We start from the raw sequence: 19,566 nt of genomic DNA, 5'->3' as shown, positions 1-19,566 counted from the left end.
ATAAAATTGGCATTCACTTTTAAAGCAACAATGTGCCATCAAAAATGGTTATGAGATGGTGACATTGTTAAGAGATACTGAGATTCCGCGCGAGACATTTATTATCATGTCCCTGGATATAACCTATTTATATACAAATCTCACAGTTGAAGAAGCTTTGAAGATTGCAAGACTGACTCTTCTGATGCATATGAAACTTACAGCAGAGGAAATTATTGAACTGTTAGACTTGTTGCACACAATGCCAGCCTGTAACTGTATGATTTTTAACACTAAGATTTATCTTCAGAAGGACAGCCTGGCAGCAGGGTGCTGCCTTTCTGGCATTTTGGCTAACATTTTCATTAATTATTTAGAAAGAAATTTCTTTGCAGATAATAGGGCAGTGTATGATGAAATAGTTTTATAGTATAGATGTGTAGACAATATCTTTATTGCACTTTGAGGTACAGAATCAGACATGATAGACTTGGCAGGCTCCTTCAATCTGTTGCATTCAAAAATACACTTCACCGTAGAATTGGAATCAAATAGAAGTCACAACTACTTAGACTTGAATATTACTAGGTAATCTACAGATTTTTGTTTAGATACTTTCAGAAAACCATCCACTACTGACGCAATTAATGATGTAGACTCTTGCCATACATGCATGCATAACAATGATTCTTCCCCATCAGTGTTCAACACGTTAGCTAAATTTGACTTTAGCCCAGCATGTATTAAAAAGAAATTGATATCAACACACAAATAGGTCGTGCGATACAGAGCATTTGTGAATCGGTTTTCAGAAGAAGGAAAAAATCTTTGCCCATTTCTCGGGAAAACCCAACTAAATTTGCAGCTATATCCTACACAGGGCATTTCTGTGAATGAATTGCCAATGCATTTAAAAAAGCCAACATACAAATTGGCTTCCAGATGTGCAGGAAACTTAAGACAGTTTAGTGTACATATGTTGACAATAAGCAGAATAAATTTAGTAAATCAGGAGTATGTAAAATCACTTGTGAATCCTGTGATAGTGTTTACATTGAGTAGACAGGGTGTGACTTTTTAACCATATTCAGGGAATACTGTAATAAAAACACTAATGCTGTGGTTTCTCATCACAGCAACAAGAATCATCGTTTAGATACAAATGAGAAATCTTCTCTAATGATCTTATACATAGAGCCAAAAGACCTACACATTTTAGAAGAAACTGAGATTTAAAAGCATTTCAATATGAACTAATGTGGAAACTTGAAGGAGCAGATCTGCTCCCGTAGGAAATGGTTTTTCAATATTTTCCATGATTTGTCATTTGCGTGTCTATCTGGTACCTTTGCGTGATTCTGATAAATTCTCCTGTTTCAATTTAATTTTTATGTAGGGCAACTCCCCTGTTTTACTACATGTGTGTAAATTCGTGGTATATGTTTATATTGCTATTTTGTGCTTTAGTTTTATGTTGCTTGTCATATCGCAGAGCTGTTGTGATTGTAGCTTTTGAGGAAGTGTGGTGCCATGGAGCACATATCACTGTTAGGGAGTCATTACCATTTGTATGAAAAAAATATTTTTTTTATAATAAGTTGGTTCACAGTCGTCAGACATGCAGTATTAAAAAATGCACATTAATTGATGCACTTTCACGATACGATACGTTTTTTAATGCTACGTGATGGCAAAAACATCTCCTTGGTCTGCATTCTCCAAAATTGTGTCGATAGTCAGCAAATTTTTGTTTCACTTACAACATGAAATGCCATATCTGTGTGCAACAATCACTTGTGGGTAGGTGCAGTACAGTTTGTGCCAGATGATTTCAATCAAAGTGAAGTGCTATCCATTGCTATGATTTACATAATATCTTTGTATCTGATTTTTTATAAATATCTGACAAATAAATTCCAAAACACATAATTTAACCAATAAAGTCATTCCTTGTCTAACGTTTGACTTTTACTGTTGTGACCCGGTCAGCCCAAATGTAGAACTACTGAGTGTTTCCAGTTGTGTTCCCTCCTGTCAATCCCACAGTTTGTGTAACTAGAGTCAGGAACAGGGCTTCCATGTAACAGAGTTCTTGTAAAAGATGGTTTTAATGCTGGATTCATTCTGATTCCATAAACAGTTACTGATATTGTTTTCACATCTGTCACACTCGGTCAATGTCGTTATGCATTTTGTAGATGGACCCAAATGTGGAGCATCATCATGTTCCTACACTTACTGAAAGCACTTGTGCCAATTGAAAACACATTTTATACATGTAATTTCTGTTCCATATCCTTGGCACCAACATTTAATATACCTCTGTCGCCATTATTTATCTATTTCCCAATTGTAGCAAACAATTACACTATTAAATGACTCTTCATGTTAACTATTCTTGATTGTCAGTAGCAGATAAATCCGTTTCCACTTCAAGTGTTTGTCACAGTATGATCTTTCACATGTCCCCATACACAGTCACATATTTTTACAAACAATACCATATAGATTCCCAGAACAGTTTATATGCACCTTCTGTAATAATTACCACAAGCTGTACTACAAAAAGCACTCTCACATTGTTTAATGAGGAAATAATTCTTCATCAGACATGTAAGGAGGTCAAATCAATATGATTCCTATTACTTCCTGACAAGATTCTTATGGGTATGTTGACTTATGTCAGGAATGGATTAACGGAAACTTTGGAGGGCAAAGGAACTCAGAGCAGTTTCTTGTGTGCAACACATCAACAGGACATTGATTAGTGTAGATGATATTGTCAGACACTTGCCCATATTTATTCAACAGATTTGAAAGGTGTAAACCTGCTTTGAGTGTATATTGTTTAAGTCTCATGCAAATAATAAACATTAGTTTCAAATATGAGTGACATTAAGTAAATAATTAATGAATATAGTTGATGTGTTTAATATGTTCAGTTTGTGGACCTCGCGTTCAACAATAAATTCTCTGTTACTTCTTTTATTGTGTTTTGGTTTAGATGTAAGGATACAGGATCATTTTGTTGCACATTCTTTAGCAAATTGGAGCTCCAATAATGTCTCATCCCCTCAACACCAATATGACATTTTATATTTAATTTTGCAGTTATGTTTCTAGTAACTAAACATTCAATATTCATTCCAGACAACAATAAAGGACTCTGAGACTGGTAGTGAAGCTCTTCCGGAAGACTGGAACAAGGAGGCCAGCTATGCTCTGCGCTATGTTTATGAAAATAAACTGTATGTCCTGAGAGGTGCTAGAACAGAGGATGACATATTGTTCAACTTGCTGGTAAGCCACACTTAGATGTCTCTTATAAAAGCCTTAATTTTATAAGTTCAGTGGCATGATGTTAGTGGGCTTCCACAATCATTTTGACACTTTTGTAGCCGTTATCACTATTGTATCTTATGGGTGGTGTCACTCAGCTTGGATAAAACTTTCGAATGATTGGGATGCAAGAAACTTACAGCATCAATATTTTGCTGTGTTGAGGTGTAGAGATGGTAATCTGTGCATGAGATGGGTACATTAAGCTGGGCAGCCACCATATATACTATGGCATATTTGCTAGCAATGGATTTTAAGTGCTGCATTTCTTTTATTCTGTTCCCACCCGTAACAAGACTGCGCTAGGCAAGCTAGCATCAATCATCCACATAGTACAGATACTTGACTCACATTTTATAACATCTCTGAAGAAACTGAAGATCAGTAATCTCCTTCAAGAAGTCGCCCAGACCAACTGTATAGGAATCTAATTATGTCCCGACACTCATTGATGAATGTGGGGCTGACTGAGGATGAAGCACGGGGAAGTACTGAAAGAAATATGATATAGATGATAATGTAGATTCTAGAGTATAAAGTGACGTCATTATTGTAAGGAAATCAGCTTACAGTAAAAGAGCGAATTCAGTTGCATTTTGAAATTTTGTTTTACACTAAATTTAGTATTTAGATGTGGTAGAATTCGAGTGACTGAAGAAATCCATACAATTTACTTTAGCCAGTTTCTGATTTGATTAGGTGTCTCTTGATTCACATCTAGGGTACAGCAGCTGTATTAGAAGAAAAGAAAAAAGAGGGAAAAAAACAAGCAGAAGATCAGCATTAAGGAGTTTTATGTAATACATTTTTGTCATATTCACAATAGTAGCCCATATTGAGAAGATAAATAAGTGCTTGTAGGAACAGAAAGGGTAGGGTGAAAATGCACAATTTGTAGGGGCAGAGGGTAGGAACAGTAATGAAGAACTGAAGAAGAGAAGAAGCTTTTGGTAAATTTACAAAATTAAGCAGAAAATAAGAAGTAAGAAACATTCACACTCATGTTATCTGATGCTGATTCTACAGAGAGGTAGACTGTGAAGTCTGGCAGTATCACAGAGTCCCTCATTTGATCCACCACCTGTTTTATGTATTTCCATGGGAGAGTAACGAAAAAGACAAACTTCAATGCTAAGGGGGCTCCCATATTGTTATGGGATATTAACATGTTCAGGCTGGAGAAAGTTCCAAAGAAGGGATGGGTGTGTTTATAAATAACACATGCCACTCCTCTGCTGTCTTCTTGGCTACAGACCTTCAAACAGTTGCTGTTGAAAGTAATATGAGACAAAGGATTGCAGTATGCTCCCTGTACTTACCACCACAAGAGACATCAGACTGTGATCTGTGATGCTCTCACAGATCTCATAATTCAACTTCTTCAGCCATTTTTTCCTACTGGGAGTCTTTAATGCACACATTGTGTTATAGAGACTTATCCTCTAACTGTTGCTGGGATCATGTTTTAGAGATTCTCATGATGCATCAAGAGCTTTATATCCTTAACACTGGCAGCCACACATGGTTGAGCACTGCTTAAGGGCTATTTTTAGTCAAAGAACTCTCATTCTGTTCTTTTGTGTTTTCAGATTCTAATGATCTTCATGTGATTGATCTCTTTCCACTCTGAATCCTTCTACTAGATGGAACAATCCTTAAAAGCAAGCTAGCAAAACACATAATTGACACAGAATACCCTATACCGTACCAGCAAGTGATTGTTTTCAACACCTGGTTAGCTTTGAGTACATCATAAGTGCTATCCACCATTCCTCTGATTTTTCCGTGCCAAAGCCCTCCGATCATCTTAGCCGGCAGCCTATACCTTGACAGAGCCATCAGTGCCACTCAGCAATTTGAGTCAATCATGCAGGTCTGAGACAGTTTAAATACTGATGGATTCCAGAGCCTGAGCTTGACGTACAGTCAAAGAGAGCAAAGCAGGATCATGTTAAGCATTCCTCGACTCGTTATCAACCATTTCACTTGCTCCACCCAAGTTCAGGAAGCCATCAGGAGGACTTGTGCTAAACATAGTCAGCCCCTTCCAGCAGCTGGACCAGACTTGAGGTGTTTCCAAACAGTACACGGACAATTAAAGAGCCGTTCACATGGCTACTGCCACTGGCAGCCAGGATCCATCATTCTGTCACTCCCCTATGACCGAAGAGGAATGAACTGGACTTCAGATTGTACAATTCTGTGTCATATAACTGTCCCTTATCTGACTGGGAACTAGATTCTTCACTGTCTGAAGGCTGTGATACTGTACCCAATGACAACACAATCCATTACTACTTCCTGCAACACTTGTGAGCCACCCACTGAGTGTGGTGGCTGAATGGAAAGACATTGAAATTGTTTTTGGGAGGATGGCAGTTCAAATGGCTGTCTGGCCATCCAGATTTAGGTTTTCCATAACTTCTCTAAAACAGTTACAGCAAATGTGAGGTTAATTTCCCAATTTGTGGAAGGTGGTGATTTCGAAAGGAATGGACGTCCCACAGTACTGAAGGTCATCTGAGTGAGTGGATGCCACTACTTGGGGTGCAATACTCTAGAACAGCTTCATTGATGGGTCTTCCATTCCATAGTGAAGTTTTATTTGGGGGGTTATGAGCAGGGAGTGGTGTCCCTCAAGGCAAATTTTTAAATGTTACGGATGAACTTGAAGGCACTGAAGTGGATGAGGCTTATCTGTACAGCGAATTATTTAACCAGACAAACATTGTTTGTTGCCTTGTTTCACAATTTTTGTTATGATTACTGCACAACTAGGTTTCAGGTTTGAGAATGTTTTTATAACCCAAAACCTAGGTTGTGCAGTAACCATAATAAAATATGTAAAACAAGGCAAAAATGATGGTGGTTTAGTTAATTTACAATGTTTCACCAAGAAACCACAGTTGATTCAATTAAAATGATAAATTAAACAATGGAAAATCCAGGATGTAACGTAACAATATTAGAGAAGAAAAGTTGCTACCCACCATATAGCAGAGACACTGAGTCGCGATAGGCACAACAAAAAGATTCACACAATTATAGCTATTGGCCATTAAGGCCTTTGTCAGTAGTAGACACACACACACACACACGCATGCATGCAAACGCAACGTGTGCACACGTCTGCAGTCTCGGGCAGCTGAAACCACATTGCGAACAGCAGCACCAGTGCATTATGGGAGTGGCTACTGGGTAGGGGTAAGGAGGAGGCTGGGGCGGGGAGGGAGAGGGATAATATGGTGGGGGTGGCAAACAGTGAAGTGCTGCAGTTTAGGCAGAGGGCAGGAGGAAAAGGGGGGGGGATGTAGTGTAAAGGAGAGAAAGAAAAAGAAATTAGAAGATTGGGTGTGGCAGTGAAATGATGTCTTGTGTAGTGCTGGAATGGGAACAGGGAGGGGGCTGGATGGCTGAGGACAGTGACTAATGAAGATTGAGGCCAGGAGGGTTACGGGAACGTAGAATGTATTGCAGGGAAAGTTCCCAATGGGCAGTTCAGAAAAGCTGGTGTTGGTGAGAAGGATCCATATGGCACAGGCTGTGAAACAGTCATTAAAATGAGGGATATCATCTTTGGCACAGTGTTCAGCAACAGGGTGGTCCACTTGTTTCTTGGCCACTGTTTGTCAGTGGCCATTCATATGGACAGACAGCTTGTTGGTTGTCATGCCTACATAGAATGCAGCACAGTGGTTGCAGCTTAGCCTGTAAATCACATGACTGGTTTGACAGGTAGCCCTGACTTTGATGGGACAGATGATGTTAGTGGCTGGACTGGAGTAGTTGGTGGTGGTGGGAGGATGTATGGAACAGGCTTTGCCTCTAGGTCTATTACAGGGGTATGAACTATGAGGTACGGAATTGAGAACAGGGGTTGCGTAAGGATACACGACAGAATACCATTGTGGGAGGAGTGGAAAGGGTAGTGGGCAGGACATTTCTCATTTCAGGGCACAATGAGACGTAATCAAAACCCTGGTGGAGAATGTAATTCATTTGCTCCAGTCCTGGATGGTACTGAGTTAAGAGGGGAATGCTCCTCCGTGGGTGGACTGTGGGACTTCAGGAAGTTGTGGGAGACTGGAAAGTTAAGGCACGGTAGATTTGCTTTTGTACTATGTTGGGAGGATAATTACGGTCAGTGAAGGCTTCAGTGAGACCCTCGCTGTATTCAGAGGAGGACTGCTCATCACTGCAGATGCGACGACCATGGGTGGCTAGGCTGTATGGAAGGGACATCTTGATATGGAATGGGTGGCAGCTGTCAAAGTGGAGATATTGCTGGTAGTTAGCAGGTTTGATATGGATGGAGATACTGATGTAGCTATCTCTGAGGTGGCTTGTTGGGTTGAGTAGGTCCAGGTGAAGCAAATGAGGGAGGAGTTGTTGAGGTTCTGGGGGAATGTGGATATGGTGTCCTCACCTTTGATCCAGATAGCAAAGATGTCATCAGTGAATCTGAACCAGCTGAGGGGTTTAGGATTCTGGATTTTAGGGAAGGATTCCTCTAGATGGCCTATGAACAGTTTGGCGTAGAATGGTGCCATGTAGGTGCCCATATCCGATAAATTATCTTCACTATGTGATCAAAAATATCCAGACACCCACAAAACATACCTTTTTCATATTACGTGTATTGCGCTGCCACCTACTGCCAAGTACTCCATAACAGCGACCTCAGCCATCATTAGACATTGTGAGAGAGCAGAATGGGATGCTCCATGGAACTCATGGACTTCGAACTTGGTCAGGTGGTTGGGTGTCTCTTGTGTCATCAGTCTAGTATTACAGGTGATTCAAAAATATTTCTGTTTGCTGATAACACCAGCTTGATAGTGAAGGATCTTGTGTGTAATATTGAAACAGTAACAAATAATGTAGTTCATGAAGTAAGTTCGTGGCTTGTGGAAAATAATTTGATGCTAAATCACAGTAAGACTCAGTTTTTACAGTTTCTAACTCACAATTCAACAAGAACCGATATTTTGATCAGACAGAATAGGCATATTATAAGCGAGACGGAACAGTTCAAGTTCCTAGGCGTTCGGATAGATAGTAAGCTGTTGTGGAAAGCCCATGTCCAGGATATTGCTCAGAAGCTAAATGCTGCTTTATTTACCGTTAGAATAGTATCTGAAATAAGTGACACTTCAACACGAAAAGTAGTCTACTTCGCATATTTTCATACGCTTATGTCATATGGTATTATTTTTTGGGGTAATTCTTCTGATTCAAAAAGGGTATTTTTGGCTCAAAAACGGGCTGTTTGAGCTATATGTGGTGTAAGTTCGAGAATCTCTTGTCGACCCCTATTCAAAAATCTGGGAATTCTGACATTACCCTCACAGTATATATTTTCTTTAATGTCATTTGTTATTAGCAATATTAGCCTATTTCCAAGAGTTAGCAGCTTTCACTCAGTTAATACTAGGCAGAAATCAAATCTGCATGTAGAATGCACTTCCTTGACTCTTGTGCAGAAAGGAGTGCAGTATTCTGCTGCATCCATTTTCAATAAGCTACCACAAGAACTCAAAAATCTTAGCAGTAGCCCAAACTCTTTTAAGTCTAAACTGAAGAGTTTCCTCATGGCTCACTACTCCTATTCTGTCGAGGAGCTCCTGGAAGAGCTAAAAAATTAAGCAAATTCCAGTGCTACATTGTTGATTTTCTTCATTTAAACTTACGACTTGTCACCTGAATATGTTTTTTTATATTTCATTTTATCTGTTTCTAATATCGTGTTATAATTTCATGTATTGACTCGTTCCATGACCATGGAGACTTCTCCTTAATTTGGTCCCACGGAACAATAAATAAATAAATAAATAAATAAAAAAGATTTCGGCACTCCTAAACATCCCTAGTTCCACTGCTTCTGATGTGATAGTAAAGTGGAAACATGAAGGGACACGTGCCACACACAAGCGTACTGGCTGACAGAGACCTGACAGTTGAAGAGGGTTGTAATGTGTAATAGGCAGACATCTATCCAGACCATCACACAGGAATTCCATACTGCATCAGGATCCACTGCAAGTACTATGACAGTTAGGCTGAAGATGAGAAAACTTGGATTTCATGGTCAAACGGCTGCTCATAAGCCACACATCACGTCGATAAATTTCCAAACGACACCTCGCTTGGTGTAAGGAGCGTAAACATTGGACGATTGAACAGTGTGTGTGGAGTGACAAATCATGGTACACAATGTGGCGATCCGATGACACCGTGTGGGTATGGCGAATGTCTGGTGAATGTCATTTGCCAGCTTGTGTAGTGCCAACAGTAAAATTCGGAGGTGTGGTGTTATGGTGTGGTCATGTTATTCATGGAGGGGGCTTACACCGCTTGTTGTTTCACGTGGCACTATGATAGCACATTCCTACATTGATGTTTTAAGCACTTTTTTGCTTCCCACTGTTGAAGAACAGTTCGGGGATGTCAGTTACATCTTTCAACATGATCGAGCACCTGCTCAGAATGCACGGCCTGTAATGGAATGGTTACATGACAGTAACATCTCTGTAATGGACTGGGGACTGGCCTTCCAGGGAGAAATCTGGTTTTATTTGATCCAATATTGATCTGTTGGTTCTCTTTGCAGCCCATGGAACTCTAAGAAGTTTCCTCCAACACCACAATTCGAAGGAGTCAATTCTTCGCTGTTCAGCCTCTCTAATGGTCCAGGTCTCACATTCATACATCACAACTGGAAAGACCATAGCCCTCACAATACGGATCTTTGTTGCTAGTGTTATATCTCTGGACCTTATAACCTTGTCACAGTTTGACATCACCTGTCTACCGAGCAACAGGCGTCTCCGGATTTCATGGCTGCAGTCACCATCAGCAGAGATCTGGGAACCAAGATAACTGAATGTGGTCACTATCTCCATGGTTACTCCTGCTATATCCCTCAAATTGGTAAGTGTAGTTGCCACAATTTTCATTTTCTTCACAATCAGCCTAAGACCGGCCTTTTCACTTTCGTCTTTCACCTTCAGCAAGAGTGTTCTCAATTCTTCTTCACTTTCTGCCAACAGGATCGTATCATCCGCGTACCTGAAGTTGTTTACATTTATTCCAGCTATTTTAATTCCTGTTTCTCCTTCATCTAGCCTCACATTCCTCATAACATGTTCTGCATACAGATTGAATAAGTACGGTGACAGTATGCAGCCTTGCCTGACACCTTTCTGAATCTCTATCCATTTCGTTGTTCCATACATAGTTCTCACCGTGGCTTCTTGGTCAAGGTATAAACTCCGTATCAGATGAATGAGGTGATCTGGTACACCCATGTTTTTCAGTACATTCCATAATTTGTTGTGATCGATGCAGTCAAAGGCTTTGGCGTAGTCAGTAAAGCTGACCTACTTTGGACACACAGTGCGAAGGCATGCCTCGCTGGAAAAAACATTAATGCTGGGGAAGGTTGAAGGAACTAGAAGAAGAGGATGTCAGAGGATGAGGTGGATCAATGGCATCACAGAAGCAATGTGTTCCAACCTGGAAGGTCTATGGGAGAAAGTGCAAGACAGGAAAAAGTGGCGTGATTTGGTTCATGGGGTCACAAAGAGTCGGAACCGACTAAACGAATAGAGAGAGAGAATGGACTGGCCTGCACAGAGTCCTGACCTGAATCCTACAGAACACCTTTGGCATGTTTTGGTGCGCCGACTTCGTATCAGGCCTCACCGATCGACATTGAAAGCTCTCCTCAGTGCAGCACTCCATGAATTATGGGCTGCCATTCCCCAAGAAACCTGCCAGCACCTGATTGAACATATGCCTGTGACAGTGGAAGCTGTCACAAGGCTAAGGATGGGCCAACACCATATTGAATTCCAGCGTTACCGATGGAGGGTGCCACGAACTTGTAAGTCATTTTCAGCCAGGTGTCCGGATACTTTTGATCACATAATGTATGTGCTATGACTCTGTAAATGTATTTCAACCTATACAACACTTATGTCCAGCTTTTTAAATAAACAAGTTTGTCCTTCTCTGCCTACACATGCTAAGGAAGATGCTATTCTGTTTGGTACCATGCCACAGAGGAATTCAAAGAAGTGAATTGAATATGAATTAGTCAATCAAGCACATATGTACTGATAATCCAGTGATTTGGCATGCTGTCCCACTGCACACTATCACCTCACTGGCGGAGGAATGAATCATGTGTAGATATAAAGGAGTGTGGCTGGAAGTAACAGATAATAAGTTGTGGCTAGTAAAGGCCAAAGCCAACTTTGGTTCTGATGTTGCCATTGTGGTCCCTCCCTGGAGCCTTCTCTGTAGCAATGTTAGAATCTGCAATCTGAAAACTGTGGAGATGATAGCACAACATTCTCTTCAGTTAGAATCCACAGAACAGCCTCATTAATTAATGATAGCTAGTGCTGCACCTGATAAAACATATGCAGTTGCATATCTGCTAATGTTAACTGTGACCAGCCAGTTCTTATGCACATAACTACTTGGACAAGATTTTAATAGAACCTGTTGCTTGAGTGATGGTGTATGTCCGTACCAGAAATTTCCTTATAATTTCCTACAGCTTCATATATAGATTGAAACAGACTGTGTTGTAGTAGCCAGAGGATAGGGCACATGGTTAAAATGAGGCAAATGAGGAGTACCTGTTGAAGGTGAAATGGTTCTTTCTTACTCATGTCCACCTGCATATTCATACTGTCAATCAGTGAAAGACTATCACTACCATCAAATGTTCTATAAAATTTTTAGAACACAGATAATGAATGAACCCTTAAGTAAGTGGACATGGATGTGTGGTGAGCTGTTTTTCTTGTGGTGGGTTGATTTTAAGTGATCAGTGTATTGCAAGATGTCAAGTCTTTACTCATTCCCTTTACTAACAGTTACCTTCTTTTCCAAATTTCACAGTCACTGTCTTGATATTGTAGTCCTGCTATGCAGTGCCATGTATTTTACTGTTGACTTCTTTTCTGCTTGCAGAGGGATGAGGACTATTAAAGAGTTTCTAAATTTAAACAACTCACTACAAAATCACAAAAAAATCCTGTAATTCTTCTACATTCAAATAAGTTCTCAGCTCACAGCAACTGATAATTTATAGAGCTTTTCAGACAGCATGTTCATACATGATGCTTCTGTGCTTGACCAAAACATAAGTTCGTATTTAACTTGAGATAGCACAGCATAAGAGTCTATATAAAACATTCATTTTTCTTTAGTGCTCGGCCATTGTCATCGGGCCCTATTTTGTTCTTTGGAGTCCATAGCAAGGCCCCCCCCCCCCCCAAAGTACGACTGCAAACTGCAAATGACCCCTCACTGGCCAGTAATTACATTTTTCTTTCTCATATCTGCACATAAATTCCAAAAAACATGGGCACAGTAGATGCTCTTTGCACTGCTGCTAATTAGAGTCCTGTTTTTGATGTGCACATCTTTCATTGATGTAGTGAAAGGAAAATGAGATGTGTTTCTATGCTATGCTTTATAGCAACATGTACCACTGCAGTGTTTGGCTGATCACTTATAAAAAACTTGAATGAGCCAGCCACTGAAATAACACATTAAAATCTCCACCCTACTATTTTTAGGGAGCAAGTCAGACTTTTCACTGTATTTTATGATAATTTATCTAATTCACAGTAATGTGTCGAGTAGTGATATAATCTTGTCACATTGTCATGTAGTGGATGATGTTTTTCTGCTTTCCCTGTATGTGGTTTATAACTACAATACAGTCCCTCTTGAAACACCAAAGTCTTTGGCCACCTTGGTTATAGAAACACCTACCATATGAGCACCAACAATTTTCCCATGTTCTTATTCACTTAGCTCCAACATCAAGCACTCACAACTACAGAGACCACTGTTCTGACCATGACTGATACTTGAAACGTTGCCACCAGCGGGCTTAATGGGTTCCCCAAAGTGATAGCTGTTCATTTCTTTTAAAATATATATTCATGAGAAAGTATTGAAACAACTGCACTATTTGCAGGGAAAAATTGATGTAAGTGTTACAAAATTTCTATAAGCATAACCATTGTAAATAACAACACTACAGTGAAGCTGAGTATTAGGTTGGTGCATAAGTTTGTAATGTTTTTGTTTGGCGTAGCGTTTTTGCTTTGCTTGTTGGTATTTCAGTTACTGTGGGTTTATTTATTGATTGTCATTTTTAATTGGTAGATCACTGTTGCTGTTTGAATTTAAAAGTTGTCATTTTGTCATTTGGAGATAGTGAGTGGAGCTGTGACACTAGAAAATGTAGTGATAAGTGGAGAAATCAGAACATTTCTGATGTATTCTTCTGTTTGAGTTCAGTAGAGGGGTGACAGCAGTGGAGGAAGCCAGAAAGATTTGCACCATGTATAGAGATAATACCATTTGATGGAACATGGAAAGAAAATGATTTTCTCGTTTTAGGGAGGATTGTTTTGATGTTAGGGACTCTCCATGTTCAGGAAAACCTTCGAGGTTTGATGAAGATCATTTAAACACATTAATTCACAATTATCCCTGTCAGTGTACTCGAGAACTTGCAGATGTGATGAACTGTGATCATTCTATTGTCGTGCAACATTTGCATGCAGTGGAGAAGTTTCAGAAATCAGGTGTATGGGAACTGCCTGCTCTAAGCCAAAGTCACAAAAAATCAGCAGGTTGTCGTATATGCATCTCTGCTTGCTCTTCATCAATTGGCTCATGAGTACCACTGACCACTTCTGTCCTATATCGTTACTGACGACGAGAAGTGGTGTCCTTATGCCAACATAAGGAAAAGAAAGGAATGGTTGAGCCCAAACAAAGCAGCAACTCCCCATAAAAAGACCTGTGGGCATCCACAAAAGATAATGTTATGCATCTGGTGGAACAGTGATGGTGTGGTGTACTATGAATTGTTTTCCCGAGGTGTAACCATCACTGCTAACATTTATTGTCAACAGCTGAGATGTCTTGCAGACACAATCCAAGAACAATGACCAGGGAGACTGCTACTCCATGATAATGCCCACCTGTGTTCTGCTAGACTGACGAAAAACACTGTACAGGAGTTGGGTTGGGAAGTCGTTCTGTATCCACCTTATTCATCCGATCTTATGCCCTCAGATTTTTACGTTTTCCATTCTCTGTCGAGCAGCCTTCGAGGAACTTCCTTGCCGAATGAAACTGCACTCTGAACATATGGCTTGTTGAGTCCTTCGCCTCCAAACCATGTGATTTCTACAGTTTTGGAATCAAAAAGTTACCCCAGCATTGGAAGCCTGTTGTAAATAGTGAAGGAGAATATGTTCTTGATGATTAAAGTCTCTGTTATATGTGTCTGTTGTGTTTATTAAACTTAAGCAAAAACACTACGAACTTATGCACCACCCCAATAATATGTCCTATGGCTGCATCGGTATACATTTAATTTATTAAATGTATGTGCCAAATCCTTGTTATAAGAGTCTGATTGAATGATTTGCTTTTGTAATTGTGTCATCAAAAGCTTTGCAATTGAGTAGGAAGGTGAACTATATCACACTTACTATTAGTCTTCGTGCAGTGTTTTCTTTCTGCATTTTACACAATCCAAATGACATCAGTAGTAGTGCAAACTAAGTAAACAGACATGTTTTAATGCTCATTTCAGTTGAGCAGTTTTTTTATCGGTCACATAACAGTTCTAAGTAGCATATTTGCAATGTTTATTCAATATCTTATACAATGATGTATAAAATGTTCCAATTGAATCCAATTGGTTTGTAGTTTTGCTATGGTAGTTAGGCAAATTTGAAATTAAATTCAAAAGTTTGCCACAATAGTGCAGGGTAGCGTGCATGGATTTGAAAACTTAGGTATCGTGAATATTTGATTAAATTTCCTTTTTTAGTGTGACTGTGTAATGAGACTGACTCTGTCCTATAATACACAGGTAAATAAACTCTAATATACAGCACTGTATCATTTACTTCAGTTTTGTCATTATTGGTGAGATGAATAAAGAAACCCTTGAGAACTTACAATGATGCAGTAACATTGAAAACATGATTGTTTGATATCCACACAGCAGCATTGTGTGAAATTTGAGAGTATATACTGTGAAGTACACATACTGAATTAAATGATATGAATAGGGGACCAAAAATAAGCCATAGTTACTTCAAGAGCCAAAATTGAAAGAGGTATACCATGAAAAATGATTGAAAATCATGAAAAACTTCACAGAACTTCTTGTAGAATAGCATGTGTAGTGAAAGACTCTTCACAGTTGAGAACAGTATGGATTTGAATGGACCTCTAAATATAAGAAAAACATTGTGATTTCAAAATATGGGGGCTGTAGGTTTCTAAGGAGCATGAGAAATCAATTGTGTAATAGCAAAGCAATGAAAACATGCAACAGAAAAAAAGAGACTGTGAGTTCCTCATGAATGCAATGGATTTCTGGAGCACCATGGTAGTACAAATGAGTAAAGACTGAATGAGGAATGAATATTTTAAAATTTATTGAAAGACTCTTTGACAGGTAAGACCAGTATGGATTTGAAGGGAGGACTAATATCATACATAATTGTGAACTGAATGAAAGAACGAAGGTAAGAACCAGATACTGGATGTTTCTGCATATTAAACAGAGCTAAGAGAAGAGAGGAGTAACAAGAAAACAATACCTTTTACAGAAAAGGGAAAATGATGATGATTATGCCATGATGACAACTAAAAAATTATATGAAACCATATGGACCCTGATCTTGCTTTACTGAGGGAGCACATTATCTGCGCTCCTGTAGTGTGCTTATTCTCAGTAGCAGTTTTGTAAGGCATTTGATCAGTTTCAGCAAACAGAGATCATCAGAGTTCAGCCAGAAGAGAAGCCTAGGCCACAATTTGTCAAGTGATAAGAGTCACTTAGGAAGTTAAAGAATATGCAGAATGCGCCAGAATAAATTGTTTTTGGTTTTCATGGTTTGTTCACGATGTTCTATGTGAAAAGATGTCAAGATATTTATATTAGGAAACATTAATTAAAAGAAATTAGATCTACAATGAGAAAAGGGGAAAGAAAAAAATTAAAATAGAAGATGTTAACAGTAAACAGAAAAAATTACATAGACTTACTTCTCTGAGCCATAAGATTAACTTTGAGACACTGATGGAATGTCAGAGATGTGCAAAATAAAATAAGAATAAATGCATACACACGTTTTTTAAAGTGTAGAATGACAAGATTAAATAAGAAATAATGAAAGAATTTGTGATGAAATACTGCTCCCCTGGAATGTAAAAAAATAAAAAAGAAATACTGATGTCATTGGGCTATTTTCTGTTCCAGGGTGAACTATGTTGCGACTAACTGGCCAACAAGATATGACCATATGAAATGGCATAATGTGCCGAAAAAGAATGTCATAAAGATTTCTTGCACATACAACACAAGCAAAGATCAAATTAGAACAGAAAATGAATGTTTTGATAAGCATATAGAAAGTTGTCATCTGACATAGAATTGTTCTTATGCACAGGTATGTATGCCAGTGTTAAGCAATGATGTTTGATTTGCATGAGTGTCAGAAAAATGTGAAACTTGGCAGAGAGAGGTTAGTAACACATGGAAGATGTGAATATATAGAAAGAATGTTTACACCAAGGGACTCATATTTGTAAAGTACGTTTTTCATAAACCAAGAAATGGAGGTAAAATAAATGAGTAGTCTGTTCTGTTTTATGTTGTCATGAATTAGTAAAAGATCAGGGATGTTGAAGAATGTTCTTTGAAACTGCACAATGCAGCAGAGCATAAATGGAAACATTATGTCATTCAGTGAAACTGAAACCATGGCTTTGATGTAGCTCCAAAGAAAAAAATCCAAGGGAATTAAATCACATGACTGTGATGGCCAATTCACAGATCCATGTCTTTTTATGATCCGATTGCCAAACTTTTCCCTCAGCAAATCGAGTATAGCATCAGCTCTGTGGCATGTAGCACCATCCTGCTGGAACCACTTGGTTTCAATATCTAAGGTCCCAACTTCTGGCCACAGAAATTCACGTAACATGGATCTTTACCAGTTGCCATTGACAGTAACATTTCTTCTCTCATCACCTCAGAAGAAATAAGGTCCAATGATGCCCCCACGCCATAAACTGCACCACACATTGAGTTTTTCTGAATGGAATGGCAACTTTTGGATCACTTGTGGGTTCTTCTTACTTGAGTAAGGACAATTTTACTTTGTGACAAAGCCACTAAGACAAGAATGTGCCTTGCCTGAGATGATTTTTCCACTGATCAGCTTTCAATTGCTGTATGGCCCAGTCAGCAAACTCATCATGCGATCTGTGATCATTTGGTTTCAACTCTTGAGTCAGTACAGCTTTTTATGAATATGAGCCCTAATCATTTCACAAGATTCGCCAAGTTTATGTCTCAGATAGCCCGCAACCATTGAGATTGTCTTGAAACTGACGTATTTGGCACTTCCTCAATACTGGCAACTGTTGCTGTAATATTGTCCTCATTTTGTGTTTGACATTGTCAACTGGTCATGTAGAGTAAAATCCCACTCAAACTTGGTCACAGTACAGCGTATAGCGACCTAGTTCCCCGGTGAACAAACGATAGCACCCAAAACTGCCCTGCCACTTGATTAAATTTTTTAAAATGATTTCTTAATGCTAAGGAAGTGTGAACTGCTGCATAATTAAACTGCAAATTGTACTGGATATTTTAACTCCTGTAAGCACACAAAAAGTATATTGGAAACTGGAAAATGCAATTTTAGAAAGTATCACTCTTAATGAAAGACCCCTTATTTTAGTAGTTATTGTTGAGGAATAGATTCTCTGAAATTATAGTGTAAATGAGTAAAGAAAAATTCATTCTGTGTACCAAGAGATAGCAAACATGGCCACTAACAAATGGTGGCACAAGCATAACTAGAAGTTCATTTGCCTAATAAGAGAGAGTATATAATTTGAAGAAAAAAATTATCTGTGAATAGCAAAGTAAAATATATTGATGCATATGTTGTTGTTGTTGTTGTTGTTGTTGTTGTTGTCTTCAGTCCTGAGACTGGTTTGATGCAGCTCTCCATGCTACTCTATCCTGTGCAAGCTTCTTCATCTCCCAGTACTTACTGCAACCTACATCCTTCTGAATCTGCTTAGTGTATTCATCTCTTGGTCTCCCTCTACGATTTTTACCCTCCACACTGCCCTCCAATGCGAAACTTTTGATTCCTTGATGCCTCAGAACATGTCCTACCAACCGATCCCTTCTTCTTGTCAAGTTGTGCCACAAACTCCTCTTTTCTCCAATTCTATTCAATACCTCCTCATTAGTTATGTGATCTACCCATCTAATCTTCAGCATTCTCCTGTAGCACCACATTTCAAAAGCTTCTATTCTCGTCTTGTCCAAACCATTTATCGTCCATGTTTCACTTCCATACATGGCTACACTCCATACAAATACTTTCAGAAACGACATCCTGACACTTAAATCTATACTTAATTTTAACAAATTTCTCTTCTTCAGAAATGCTTTCCTTGCTATTGACAGTCTACATTTTAAATCTTCTCTACTTCGACCATCATCAGTTATTTTGCTCCCCAAGTAGCAAAACTCCTTTACTACTTTAAATGTCTCATTTCCTAATCGAATTCCCTCAGCATCACCCGACTTAATTCGACTACATTCCATTATCCTCGTTTTGCTTTTGTTGATGTTCATTGTATATCCTCCTTTCAAGGCACTGACCATTCCGTTCAATTGCTCTTCCAAGTCCTTTCCTGTCTCTGACAGAATTACAATGTCATTGGCGAACCTCAACATTTTTATTTCTTCTCCATGGATTTTAATACCTACTCCGAATTTTTCTTTTGTTTCCTTTACTGCTTGCTCAATATGCAGATTGAATAACATCGGGGAGAGGCTACAACCCTGTCTCATTCCCTTCCCAACCGCTGCTTCCCTTTCATGCCCCTCGACTCATAACTGCCATCTGGTTTCTGTACAAATTGTAAATAGCCTTTCACTCCCTGTATTTTACTCCTGCCATCTTTAGAATTTGAAAGAGAGTATTCCAGTCAAGATGCAAATTACTTGTGCAAATTATAAAGTATGTCGATAATTGTTTAGTAGCTTTCACAAATCTTGATTCTGAATTGATGATGTCATCATGCAGTTTTTTGTGTCATCAATGCTTACAAATGTTACTGAATCAAAAAGATGTTAACGATTTCCTGAGGAAA

The 19,566-nt window shown here is 38.9% G+C and overlaps 1 protein-coding gene across 1 annotated transcript in view; it reads left to right on the top strand.

The window, feature by feature from the left end:
* The window catches only part of LOC124595314 (proteasome inhibitor PI31 subunit), an 85,618-nt gene that overhangs the window by 14,204 nt on the left and 51,848 nt on the right, over positions 1–19,566 (top strand). Inside the window, exon 2 of the mRNA XM_047134014.1 lies at positions 3,130–3,279. Coding sequence (XP_046989970.1) covers positions 3,130–3,279 — 150 coding nt within the window. The remainder of the gene's footprint in view (positions 1–3,129; positions 3,280–19,566) is intronic.

The sequence above is a fragment of the Schistocerca americana genome, chromosome 2 (genome assembly GCF_021461395.2).
Source record: "Schistocerca americana isolate TAMUIC-IGC-003095 chromosome 2, iqSchAmer2.1, whole genome shotgun sequence".
NCBI classification, from domain to species: domain Eukaryota; kingdom Metazoa; phylum Arthropoda; class Insecta; order Orthoptera; family Acrididae; genus Schistocerca; species Schistocerca americana.
The sequence above is the reverse complement of the archived record's forward strand: the minus strand, read 5'-3'. Positions and strand labels throughout refer to the sequence as shown.